We start from the raw sequence: 13,669 nt of genomic DNA on the forward strand, positions 1-13,669 counted from the left end.
GCAAGGTCTCGTGCTGTGTAATAGCTATCGCAGGGCTTGGCTGCAGAGTTTAGAAGTCACTAAGCAGGTGACTGAGCTGAACAGGAGACCCATGGTATACTAAACTGTAGCTTTTTCAAGGCTTTTTGCACTTTTAAAAATTTTTTTCCTATGCTGCTGCTTTTAATGCCCCCCCCCCCTTTTTTTTTTCTCTGCTGCTGCTATTAAAAGTTTTGTTTCCTTTTTTTTTTTTTTTTTAAGAACCTGTTACCTGTAGTGTACATACAGAAGTACTGTGCTGTGTATGGGTGTCTTGTACACATCAGAAACTTTATTTGTAGCTATTCCAGCTACTGCCCACATGATCATTGCTTTCTCAAACATGTTTCACCATCAAAGAAGAACAGCTGAACAATAGGTCCAAAAGCACTGTATGCACTTGAGAATGCTTGAGAAAATACCCATTAAATCATTAAGCAACAAGTTTTTTCAGCCTTGAAAATCAGAATTGGCAGTCTTGAAAACACACGTCTTCTTGTTTGGATCCCTGAACCGTGAATTTGAAGATGTGAAACTGAGAGTGTTCAAAGCAGCCAAGCAATGGCTCACATGCCAGGTGCGGGACTTGGTTTGACTCCGTCCTTGTCATCCCCTGCAGCTGGGGTGGGGGTGGCGCTCAGAAATCCAGGTGATTCCTTCCCAGTTCTCTGCTTTCCTAAAGAGGAACGGCTGCTCTTCAGCTGCCTGCATTATCTCTTGGACAAGACGTTTAGGCTTGTATTCGGAAACTTGAAAGATGCTGGTGTGCAAAGGAGATTTCCTCTTGTAAAGAGCAATCTTTCCCCGTCACCCTTCCCACCCCCCGCCTCATTTCAGGGACTAGCTGCAGCCAGGATAAGCTGTCTCCTAATAGCAAGCATTATGCTAGAACGCTTTATTGTTTAATAGCATTAAGCTTTATCAGTGTGAATTGGCTCCCAAATGCTTATGGCTGCCTAGACCCTCCAGCAGTCATTATGAATAATAGGAGGATAAAGGCAGTTAATTGAGGGAAATCCCCTCACACAGACAAAGAAAATAGATTTCTATGAAATTGCCAGCATGGGAGGGCAGTGCAAACTTCCCTAAGGTAAAACTTGACTCTGATTCTACCACAGTGCTGAAATATTTCCCAAGAAGCAAAGGGATTTGCTTTAGTGTAGCTGACATCAGAAGCTGGGCTGTCCTTCCCAGACTCCAAATAGAAAGAGAGATCCAGTCTTTAGACTTGCATTGAACGACTCCCGCCTGCTTGGGAGTTAGAAATTTTCCTTGTTAAAAATGAAATGTACTCCTCGCGGGTCAGCTTCTGAGTTGCTGATGCTCTGCTTGTTGAGTGTGTCAGCTAGGCCTTCAGGTCCACAGAGAAAAACACCTATTCTGGAGCTGTTAGGAAAATGAAAATATGGTCAGAAACTAGGTATGGAGCAGCTGGATGTTCTTTATGTAAATCAATCTTATATTCTGTATGTGCAACTTTTTTTCTCAATTACAGGAACTAAAGTAGAGCTGGATGTCTATCCTTTAAAACTTATAACCCCTTAAAATTTGCAAGGCACTTACTGCTGCTTCTAAAACAAATGGTGGACTAAATCTCAGCTCAGCAGAAGTCAGTGAAGACAGGTTTAATGACCTCAGTGGAATCAAGGAAGTTGAGCTTCAAAGAGCTTAGAGCACAAATTCTTGAAAGGAACTGCTCTGTTTTTTTTCCTACTAATTTTGGGTGCTCAGCTAAAGGTCGTCCATATTCAGGTTTTGGTTTTTGAGGTAGAAAGTATTTTTGGAGGTATTTAGACATCACCTGATATTCTTACCTACTTCAGCTGGAATGATGGGGTATGTTTTTCCTAAAACTTCTGCTAGTAATTAGACACTCCATGAAATACCTCAATTGTTAGAAAAAACCCACTCCTCAAACTTTATCAGCCAAAGGAATAAGATTGTGCTATTATGGCATTTAGATGGAGGAAGTCCATAGATGCTATCAACTTATACAAGTTTACCCAGGATGCTTCCCCGCAATAGTTTTGAACTCATTTTCCCAGTTAGGTCTTCCATACAGGGTTTTCTGTTTAAGGCCTGTAATCACATCTTTCTCTTCCTCATGATGCACTACAAAGTGAGTGGCCTGTGGGAAATGAAACACAAAGGACAGCATAAAGTCAGTTAGATATGGCAGCATTATGTCCTGTTTAAAAAATTATAATGTCAGTACACACTGAATTATTTCCAAATTGAGAATATGGAATTTATGGTGTTTAGCAAGGAAAGCTAACATTGGTAAAGTCCTGACTATCCGTGTCTGTCTCTTCCTTTTCCCCAGACTGGGTGATATCAAGAGTTAAAGCTTGAAGAATTGAACACAGCAGTTAATTGCATTTCTTTTGCAGTGAACTGGTTTACTCTAAGAACTGTAAAATAAAGCTGTAAATTAAAACAAAACTTCCCCTTCAGGTAGAATAATACAACTCCCTTGACCTTAATGAAGTCCTGCCAGTTTGATCTCTCGAAGGTTTGATCCATATGAGGAAGTCTTGTCCACTCTCCCCGTGTAACTTTTGCCTAGACCAGCTAAGCTAAGTAAAGGCAGGAAGAGAAGATGTGGTTAAGGGCATAAGTTCAGGCCTTGCAGAGTTCTGCAGCACTTTTAGATGAGAAAAAAGTTACAGGTAACTTTCTCCCCAAGCAAAAATTGTGTGACTTTTCTTATTTCCCTCCTGTTTTTCCCACTGCGTGCGTGATGACTTCCTACCTTGCTCCTACCCCTCCCTGTTTGTCTAGCTGAGCTACGGCACTTTAGGCACATGGTGAATTTTGCAATGGTGAGATATAAGTAAAATAAAACATCACTAAAAGTAACAGAGTGGGCACCTTTCCGGACTCAACCACACATTCACAGGTGGCTCATGGAAGAGCTGCTCCTTTGTAATCCCACAGTGACCTATATGTGTGGGACCAGATAGAGAACTCATGAGAGTCCTGAAACAAATATTCTGCCATCACTCAAACTTTGTGCATTAACTTCTCCAGTCCTAAATGCCATTAATTATGCTTTAAGCAGTATTAGCTGTCTTAGAGATACTTGCAAGGTCAGCTGAGGTTGCTGCTGTGAGGAAAGACTGCTTCCCAGAGTACACAGACAGAGTAAACCAGAAAGGAAGTCAGAGAGCACATTAGCAGCTGATCCCATGTAACTTCTGATGGATAATACCTGTCTGCATTTAAAACCTCTGAGAGCCAGACAGAGGCCCAGGATAAAGACCATTTTTTGAATGTTTATCAAAACATAACAGACTTGCTAACATTGACCTCAGCGCATACCGAAGCAATATTTTCCACCATGTTGTTACCTGAGATTCATCCCAGCCTGTAAGGTAGATGTTATAGCTGAGAAACTCTGCGTTATTCCTCTCCTGCATTTGAGCCTCCAGAGACTGCAAGAGGTCAGCAAACCATTCAAAGGCATGAGTATCCCTGCAAAGCCAGTAAAAATAAATCTGGAAGAGACAAGAGTGAGCTGTCAGGGGACATAGGCATTTATGGTTTCTGGTTTTATGTCTGCAGATAGAATGAGGATTGTAGAGTTCTTGTAGAAATTGCCCTGACCACTTGAGTAGATGGGTAGGCTGGTATCAAAGCTATGCAAGAATTTTGATGCTGGAAGGGTTGTGAAGCAGAATGAGTGACTGCAAGAACAAGGAAGCATCTATTTCTCTTCCACCAGCAGGTTACATTTTTTAGTTCATTATGTTTCCCCACTTACATCCTTGTAAAACAGTTTGTTAGGACATAAATTAATGATTTAGAGGTGGACTCTATCTCCCCTGTCTGCTGTCAGGCAAGGTAAATTAAAACAGGTAACAAAACCAGTTCTGTTCTCTGAGTATAACCATAACTGCAGAGTGTGACCCCACACGTATGCACAGGGAGTTTCCAGGGGCAGGAGGGGAGAGGAGGATGGTAGCAGTGCTTTTCCACTGACATAAAGTTGCTCCCTCTGTGCTTAGGCGAGGAATGCAATGTTTGCATGGGCTGTATTAGTGCCTTGGACTTTGTGTTTCTCATGCAGATTGAACAACATCTCCATTGCAAGTGGAAACCCCCAGGGCCACAGTCAGGATTTGCGTGTGTGATTTTGCTCATAGACATCTCCTTTTGTTATGTTTTCACTTTTGACCCTCCTGCTTCCCTGCCTTCTAGTATTGTGAGGTAACTGGACTCTTCTCGTAGGACTCACACATGTCTGCAGCCAGATCACCTTTGCTGGACCTGTTTTGTTTTGGGTTGTTGGCCCTTGAACAATTACATGGGTTCTAGAAAAGAGGACACATACCTTCTTGAGTTTTAGGTTGGTCGCATCATGGCAGTATTTGTACCAGACAGACTTGAGTACAGATGCAAAGGGGGTAACCCCTATTCCAGCTCCAACAAGCATAACAGTTTCATAACTGAATACGTCCTCGCTCGCTGTTCCAAAGGGGCCATCCACAGCTATCCTGAAATTGAAAGTACACTTAATAAAGCAATAGTGAGTATTCATTAACACCATTTAAAATCACAATAAAAAGGTATTTGTCTGCTACAATGCACATCTGGACTGAATACTAGTCAGCAAAAGAAGAGGTGGGGTTGATAGGAAGAAACTGCAAAGAACCATTTAAGGCCCACATCTGATAGAAGTAGTTAAGGATTGTATCACAGGTGCCACCAAACTGGTTGAGTAAAACTCAAACCTTCAGAGGTGTTAGTTGACTTTATCATGGAGACTCTTTGTACATACTTGGGCAACTTCCATGCCTCCTGGAATTCTTGCTTATCACATCCGCAGGCGTTGAACAAGCCCTCTGTCCAGTCTCCTACAATACGGACGTGAATGCTGAAGTAATCTTCTTCTGGAGCAGAGGTTAATGTAAATGGATGCCATTCCAGTTTAGACACTGCTGGACATTTGACAAAAATGTATTGCCCGACCTCCATCTTGAAGCCCTTCTTCATCATCTGGAGCTCAATTGTCTTGAAGGGATGAATGACCACCTACAGTGAGAGGGACAAGGGAAAAAAGGGAAAAGGAAAAGGCTGTCTTCACTGTTCACTGGATGTATCTACATTCTCCATCACTAACATCATCCTCTGCTATGAGAGCAAGGCAAGCAGGTGAAACTTTGTTCCCAGCAGAACTGGGAGTGAGAAACAGCACCTGACAGCCAGATGAAAGACTGCAGAAGATGCTGAATTTTTGGTTGGTATTTCTTCACACCATGTTTGTAGTCACTCCAAAAGGGACAGGTCAGACCAGCGCATCTTGTAACACATCACCAGATCTATGTGTGCACATAGTTAATTCCAGATGCGCCTTACACAGCGGCACAGAGCACAGTGTTAATGGATCTGACCGTATATATAGGGGCAAAACCATAGGGCTATCATACAGATAGGGAATTGGATAGATAGTACCACTGGAAACTGATGTTTTTGTGTTATATCTGGGTGAGACCTATAATATGGGCATTTGCATTCTGCCTGTCTTTAGCCAAGAATAAATAGAAGCAATATTCTAGAAGCAAGGCTAGTATTTCCGTCACTATGATTTTTTAATCCTAAAGTTGTCTGCCAAGGTTATTTTCATTTTTCAGGAGAGATTTGCAAGAGGGAGAATCAAGTCTCTATCTATTAATGTAGGTTTTTAATAATAGTGCTTAGGATTGTGGAAGAAATTTTCTGCCAACACAGAACTAAGCAGATGCCATAGACATATGGTGTAGAAATGGCTCAGAGATATTTTGGTTAAATTACCAAAAAGCACACTAGTATATGGGAGCCTTCCAACATGTCAGCATCGTGCCAGAGCACAGTAGAAACATCTAACGTCATCCCCCAAACCCTGCTATGATTTGAACAGGGTCTGTCCACAAGATGCAGCACAGTGTCATGGGAGGAAATTACACCAGGAATTTTATAAGTTTGAGCTTAGTGCCATGCTGATTGGGCTGTCAGACTTTCAGAACTAGCGTTAATATCTCTGCTACACAACATGAGGAATGGAAGCTCAACATTAGCTTTGGCTGCACAAGATAGGCACCTCCTAACTCTCCTTTTCAGGCGTCATTTGTTCTGCTGAAAAATCAGAATTCCTAAATATCTGGGTAGTTTTAAAAACAAAGATTTTGTATCTTATATTACTCTGAAGGCAGTGAAATTTCTACATTGTGGAATTTTTCACTCAATACAAAGAAAATTAATTTCTCTTTCCTAAGATTCAGTCCTGTGCCTTAGCTAACTTCCTCCTCTTGCTCTCTTCTAGAGTCAGGCTACATTTAGGTATTAGAGGTTAGCATTACAATAGCAGCCAGAACATTCTTTTCACTGATAACACTGCCTGTTGTGTAGGAGCCGCTGGCTTTGCTGCATCATTTGGAAAAATTGGTAATGTTTTGCCTGGTGTTAAGCGTAGTGTCAACACATACCTTTGTGATAACAACCTTCTGCTGTGACCTCCAAAACCGCACCAGCCTCTCACACAGGTACAAAAACATGGGACCTACTACCCACTTCCATGTCTGTAAACAGAATAAAATGAGAAGTCAGATGATGAAGATGGCAACTTAAATTAAGTCAAGTCCTGGAAATGCTATGAGCAGACGTGAAATTCAAGTAATCTAGGTTCTTTATCAACCAGAGTAGAGAACCCTTAAGAGATACGACATTTTCAAAATTACTTATGGTCACAAAGGGAATTTCTTTATCTATTGAGAGTTGCAGCTGGCTTTTTTGTTGCTACTAGAGTTTCAGCAAGGTATTTTCCTAAGAGGGATTTTGCCTCTGTCTAAAAGTTAAGGTAACTAAGTGAAATGTGAAGTAAAGCTCTGAATGTATTATTGACTCAGGTCTGTATTACTGCAGAAGAAGATGTGGTTTTTGTTAACAGATCAGTCTGAAATGTGAACAAACAACCAGACTGGTTAATCAATAAAAGCTGAAGTTTCAACGCCACATTTCCAGAGACATTAATTTTCTGTTAATGATCATTAGTCTATTAATAATGTGTAACTATTTATTGTGTGGATTATAGCACTTCTAGAAATCCCCAAAAGTCACAAAATACATTTTGAGTAAACAGTTCTCAGATACAATTTGCTCTTTTGCTTTGCCTGTTAATTGTGCTCATTTTATGGCACACTGGAAGTGGGTTGTCTGTCCGTCTGTAGTCCATTTCTGTTTATAATCCATTGTGTCAAAATCTGTTGCTTTATGTAAAGAAGGCTGCTACTGAAGAGCTTTGGGGGTTACATAGCTGCTTTTCTACAGCAAGTGCATACGTTATTTAACAAAAAGAGTAAACTCTAAACATTTTAAATTGGATTTATGCTCAAGACAACTGTTCTTACCATAGGAGGATTCCCTGAAAACTGAGGGATTGGGCAAGAACCCTTCTTCCCCCAGTGAGTGAAGTTCTTGTAGCAAATCTCTGGATCATGTTCAGCCAGACTCTCAGCTGTCTGCCCCCGTACAATACGCCTTGAAAAAAATAAAAATCATTAAGGCAATGAAATGAAAATGAATGTATCTGTCCCTTATTGTTATTCTATTTATGTACTGTATTTATGTGGAGTTGTGGACTTCTGCAGTGCTACAGCTTTGATACAGCTTTACCTTTCTAATCAACCCACAAATTTGCTATTAAAGTGATAAAAATGGGGAGGAAGGTTTGTGGGAGAAAATACTGACTACAAGACTAGGCAAGGAACTGAGAAGTATGTCCGTTACCATTTTCAGGATGTGGTCACAGTAGGAAAGCTTCATTCTTTTCAGAGGTATCCTACCTTTTTCTTCAGTAAAAACAAAACCTGGAGTGGGCAAAGTAATCAGTTTCCTAGTGACCAGTACAGAAATTATTTCTGTTGTTTACCTTAGAAATTTGGAGACCCCTTTCCAACATACATTCTTCCTTTGACCCTTCCTCTCTCTCTGAAGCTGTGGAGCAGCTGTTCAGTTGGTGCGAATGAGCACAGACACTTCTGACGCAAAGCAGCTATGGCAGCTATACCAGCTTGCGTCAGCTGATCTGGCTCTATATTCTTGCTTGGTTAGGATTTGTTGTTGTAGCTGTTGTTTGTTTTATTATAGAGAAGTCTGACTGCTCCAGTTCAGCTGTATTTCCAGTGGCAGAGCTAGGGCTGAATGACAGTTTCAGTTTTGAGGGGGAGAAATATGTTCTGATCTTGTACATGATTTTCTGCCTCTGGAGTTATCCTCAGAGGTGTGTGAGAGTCCCAAAAATGTTGGTAATTAAGAGGCTAAGGGTCATAGTAGAAAAATGCAGATTGAGATCTGACTTTCCCTAGATACAGTCTGATTCCGATTAGGCTGTTCAGTTTTATGCTGATATGATTCTGTTGACATCTTCTTCCCATGACTTCTCCTTCTGCTTTTCTAGCTCAGTTGCTGTTAACTAGACTACATTTCTGATGTTTCAAAAAAACATGGTATCCAAGTCATATGTATGCCTAGCTTTAAATGACAGTTTATCAGAGGATTATTAGAAAGCCTGTGCACAGTCTTGAAAGTTAAAAGATTGCACTGCTCATAAATATTACTAATGAACCTCTTCCTGATGAAAGGTTTGATTAACATCCTGTCTGCAAAATAAAGGGAAGGAACGATACTGTCCCAGGAGCATCACGAGTTGCAATTTGCAGGAACATCACCAGTTGCATTTTACTTCCCCACTAATGACAATGGGCTCAGCTGAGCTGCACTCTGGGATGAGTTATGGGAACAGGAGCAGCCCATTTCCTGTCACTCCTCACCCCGTTGCTTAAGGGAAAATGGGCCTGGGGCTTTGGCCTTGCCCTGTGCTCCATTCAAGGTCTGACAATGCCAGTACCCTGTACAAGAGAAAGAAAGGACTTACTTTCTCTTACTACTCAGGGTAGATGCTCTTCCAGTACTGTAATTAAGCTTTCAATAGTACAGCCTTATAATTACTTCTTTTTCGGCTGAAAGGTTTACTTTAGCTTCCAAAGCAGGGTGATCTGCATCTCTGTACTCTCTCCTCTTTACATTTACTGTGATGGAAAGTTTGGGACATTTGTCTGTGACATACAGCTCATGCACAAAAAACAGTGCTACAAAAGTGTTGTAACAGCTTGTAACAGACAAGAATCTGCCCCTTCGATTCTATTAATTGTCTTTGGTTCAGTTTTCTGTATATACATATATGTATGCATGTATATATACATATGTATGACACACAGCCTTCTGTCTCCTGAGATAAACTGACATCTATGCCTCTCTCTAACATGTTACTTTGAGACTGTGAGATCATACTTACTCCATAACATCCACCTTTTCACATCTAAGATGTCTTTCTTGAGTGTAAAAAGCCTGTCCAATATTTTTTAGTGTATTAGTATGACTCAAAATGTCATTCTTGCCTTTAAGACCAAATAAGTGAGGCCAGAAAGCATCCTTCCCTTTACAGATAATAATATTCCTGTGTTTATCTCCTTTCAAAGGACATCTGAACTTCTCTGACAACCATGTTCCACCACACTGTTGCCCAGACTTTTGTCTTTTCAGTACAGTGCAATTAAAATGGTGGAAGTATAACTGAACATCCAAGTGAAAAAAGTCAACTTTTATGAAATATATGTTCCTCACTGACCTCTAGAAAGAGCAGTGCTTGCTTTCTGGTAGTATTATGTCATAATTACTGGCAAGTTTGGACATTTTGTCAGTAACTATAGAATATTTGCTGCAAGAAACACAAACCACTTGTTTTCCTTCAACAGATTTTGCTCAAACCTTCTTGTTTTTGAAGTTGGAATGGACAAATACACTGGTGGCGATTGTCATCTGCCTTCTATTTTTGTTCTTCCTGTTGTGGTCTCAATTCTGTCTTTTTTCTGGCACTACTGGACTGAGAGGAAGTGTTTTTGAATAGTCATCTTTGCTGGGCATTTTTAAAGCCCACTTTCTAGTGCACCTAGAATTTCCTTTAAAATGGACAATATAGTATAATGATGAACTACGAAATATGGCTTGGATACTTCAGCCTTTTTTTCCTTTATGCATCTGTTCTGTGGTTTTATAAAATGGAGCTAAAGTTCGTTTTTCTAAGTGCTAAAATTGTGTTTGCATAGTGCTAGAATTGTTTCATTAGACTTTTCAGCTATTTCAGAAGGTATGGAATAAGCCAACAGTAGAAAAAGATGTTTGGCATTTGGAAGGTACAAAAACTTACATTTGCCTATATTTGAGCTGCAACTGCTAAAGATCTATTCTGAAATGCTGCTGATATTAAAAGTTAATCCCAGTCTGAAAGATAAATCTGTGTTATTATAGTTTTTGTTTGGCCAACAAAATCCTGGGCTCTATATAATTTTTATGGTGCAGTCTCCTTACATGCGTGTGTGTGATGCAATTCCTTCTAGGAGAGAAAGATAAATTAACAGAAACAAGAACCTTAGAAAAGAGCTTTCCCATTAAAATAGCAGAAGTTGAGTATCAGTGAATTTAGGTATGCCAGAATCACGTAAAGCCTCATGCGTGTGAATAGCCTGTTGCATGTATCAGTGAGAACCTTTTGGCTCTCAGAGCCTGTATTGGCCCAACATTACCATCAAAAATCACTGCTGCTTAGTGACTTAAGTCCCTACATTTATGTGTGTAGAAGGCTTTTAAGGTACAGTAGTTATCATGTACTGTTAAGTGCGAATACTCACCCAGCACCATGAATGACAAGGCCAATAAAGAAGATGACAAAGAGGTGGTGGGTGTACCAAAATACTTCAAAATATGACCTTCGGATGGTTTTGGTGGATGACGTGATGATTAGTATGAGGGCCAGCGTGATGATAACACCAGTGAGACCAGCCAAGTACGTGAAAGCCACATACAGGCCCCCCACAGGATTCTGTGAAATAATTGCACATGTTAGTCTAAGGAAGGGGTTGCATCAAAGCAGAGCCAGCTGAACCATCAGTCCATCTCACTCACCAAATCCTTTACCTTGCTGTAAGTCTTTAAGTCACCCTCTATGAACTTGCATGCCAACAATGCCAAAATCCCACCCCATTTTTGTTGCACTGCAGATTTACTTGTACTAAAGTAAGTGGAAGTAGAAAGAAAGGGGTTTCCACCGATTCACAGACCAAACATTTTTTCTTACTCTGTCACTGCTCAGCAGTATGGGCTTGGGGAAATTGAACACTTTTGCACAGCTCTGTTGTTACAACCATATTTAGGGAGCTAAATGAAAGCTCTCCTTTCCAGTGGCATTGTGCGGCTGTGGGTCTCATAACACATATGGAGGTCGGATGCTTGGTGTTTCTGAGGAAAGGGGAAGTTCCTTATTCTGTTGTGGTTTTTTTAACCAGAGTTAAGGAGCCCAAGTTCAAAACTTTTGCCTTGATTTCTGTGTGCCTTTCTGTATGCCATGTTTACCTTAGTCAGAAGACTTCTTTACAGGGTATTTGCTTTTATGTAATGTTTTAAAACTACTTTGAATTCCTGAGGTGAAAAAGTTTATACTACCAAAATTCAGCATCAATATTACTGACAAATATAGAAGAATGAATTGTGCAAAGTTTTGCTGCAAGATGGTCCAAACCCAGATTGTGCACACCAGAAACAGGCACTCTGCTCAGATTGTCTTATATGGTCATCTAAACAAAAGTAATACTGATTTTTCACAGCCTGATGTCACTTACCCCAATAGATTTTCTGAAAAAGTTGACATAGCTTTCATTTGGGTTATCACCAAGGCTAGAAAGCACAGCTGCCAGAGTTCCTTTCTCTTCAACACGGGCTTCCACACTCCACTCTACATTGAATAAGTGTGCGATGGTGTGAATTGCTAGGAGTAACAGGAAAGAAAGAATCAGGATTAAGCACAGGAAAAGTACTCAGTGGTTTTGGGTAACATTTTAAACACTGTAACATTTGTCAACTGCAGTTTAAGACCTTAGCCACCTTCACCCTCCTCATCACAATTTCAGATCGCTGATATGTTTTACTCTTAAAGCTTTACCATCTGAAGTTTACATCTTTTTGAATGGGGGAAGGAAGGAAGTAAAGGGAAGAAGTTTCCAGCACATCTTTGTTCAACAAAGGCTTTCAGCAATTCAAGTGGGAGAGCAGTACCCTAATTTTATACCTGGGAAACTGAAGCATGGAATGGCTTAAATTATTGGTCAGAGACCATCCAGGATTTCTGTAGAAGAGCCAAAAAGTTAATCTGTATGTCTTTGGTGTCACATTTGCTAGCGCTGCTTTGCTCTGCTGTATTGCTAATAATCACTAATAATGTTCTTGCTGAGCTGGATGCATCCCATAAACCTCATACAGCTGAGGTGATTCACACTATTTCTACTACACATTACTGCAGGGGTAAGCTGTACAACACTTCTTAAAATTTTCCCTTTTTTTATTACCAGATACTTACTCACTTTCAAAACAGGGCCTCATGGGTACAGATCTCGCACCCCTGAACAATTCGACTCTGCTGCAGACCTCCTCTGTTACGTTAATTGCATCACCCTGCTCCTTTTCGATGAAGTGATAATGAGATTTCAGCCACAGCTTAGGAGGGGAACCTGCTCAGGTCAAGCAATCTACTGATACAAAGACTGTTCTAGGATATATGATTTGTAAGGTACTTGCATTGAGAAGTAATAAATTTGATGGGGGGAAAAAAAGATAAAACCCCCTTAGTTTAGAAAATGAGAGCTCAAATATGAAAACATTTCTATTGCCTGTCCAAGCTTTTTATATCCTTTTCTTTCATCATTTCTATTATTTGTTTCAGACATGCCAGCTAAGAAATAAGTCTAAGCAAGAATTAAAGCCAGGGTATCTGATTCTCAGGGCACTGATAAACACCCTTTATTAACCAGTGTCACAAATGGTGCTAACGGTCCAAGAGAAAGGTATCTTACTTATTGATATTTTGCTGTCTGCCAGTTGCAGAATAATATTTGGAAAATGATTTAAGCCTTGGCCCATGGTGACTCCTTTAGGTTAATGAAATCAGGTCTACTGCTCATATCCTTAAGAACTTGAATCCCACCTGAATACTGTGTAAAATGCATGAGAAAGCAATAAACAAAGAAACGTCTGAGCACCAACCAGTATGAAGGGCGATCATCCATGCCACCATTTTGTGAAAGGTGAGGTTCCTGTCCAGCTGTCGTCTGACACGGGTAGAGCAGCACTTTGGGTTTGAAGCAAAAAGTATTTGTGATGTCTATGCACACTTATTTAAATGCAGGTAAAAAACCAGAGGCCTGAGCACAACAATTAATGGCATTGCTGGTAAAGATTTAGAATTCCTAAATATAGACAAAAATATTTCCCCCATACTTCAGAATACAGTAATAACAGATTATGTTTAAACACGTCCCATTGAAACAAAGTATTTGATAATGAGAAAAAAGCTTAGCATCCACTATGGCAGAAGTATATATCTTATCTGTGTTAAATTTAAATTGTACATTATGAACAGGAGGGATCACACTCGGCCATGGCAGGTTGACTGTTTTGTTAGAGTCTCAAATTGCCACCTAGCATCAGGATTCTACATGGTTCACACTGTAGAAATGGACTGTAAAGCTTGGGTGTAACTGTCTCAGGGAGCTTCCACCCCAAACAT

At 40.3% G+C, this 13,669-nt stretch overlaps 1 protein-coding gene across 2 annotated transcripts in view; it reads right to left on the minus strand.

The window, feature by feature from the left end:
* Window positions 1–288: 288 nt before the first annotated feature.
* The window catches only part of CYBB (cytochrome b-245 beta chain), a 51,885-nt gene continuing 38,504 nt past the window's right edge, over window positions 289–13,669 (minus strand). For both annotated transcript variants that reach the window (XM_074814579.1, XM_074814578.1), the window contains exons 4-13: window positions 13,147–13,231; window positions 11,730–11,875; window positions 10,743–10,933; window positions 7,404–7,533; window positions 6,483–6,575; window positions 4,799–5,052; window positions 4,352–4,514; window positions 3,369–3,515; window positions 2,022–2,146; window positions 289–1,404 (exon numbers count right to left, since the gene is read on the minus strand). In XM_074814579.1, coding sequence (XP_074670680.1) covers window positions 1,278–1,404; window positions 2,022–2,146; window positions 3,369–3,515; window positions 4,352–4,514; window positions 4,799–5,052; window positions 6,483–6,575; window positions 7,404–7,533; window positions 10,743–10,933; window positions 11,730–11,875; window positions 13,147–13,231 — 1,461 coding nt within the window. In that variant the 3' untranslated portion in view covers window positions 289–1,277. The remainder of the gene's footprint in view (window positions 1,405–2,021; window positions 2,147–3,368; window positions 3,516–4,351; window positions 4,515–4,798; window positions 5,053–6,482; window positions 6,576–7,403; window positions 7,534–10,742; window positions 10,934–11,729; window positions 11,876–13,146; window positions 13,232–13,669) is intronic.

The sequence above is a fragment of the Strix aluco genome, chromosome 2 (assembly GCF_031877795.1).
Source record: "Strix aluco isolate bStrAlu1 chromosome 2, bStrAlu1.hap1, whole genome shotgun sequence".
In the NCBI taxonomy this organism is placed as follows: domain Eukaryota; kingdom Metazoa; phylum Chordata; class Aves; order Strigiformes; family Strigidae; genus Strix; species Strix aluco.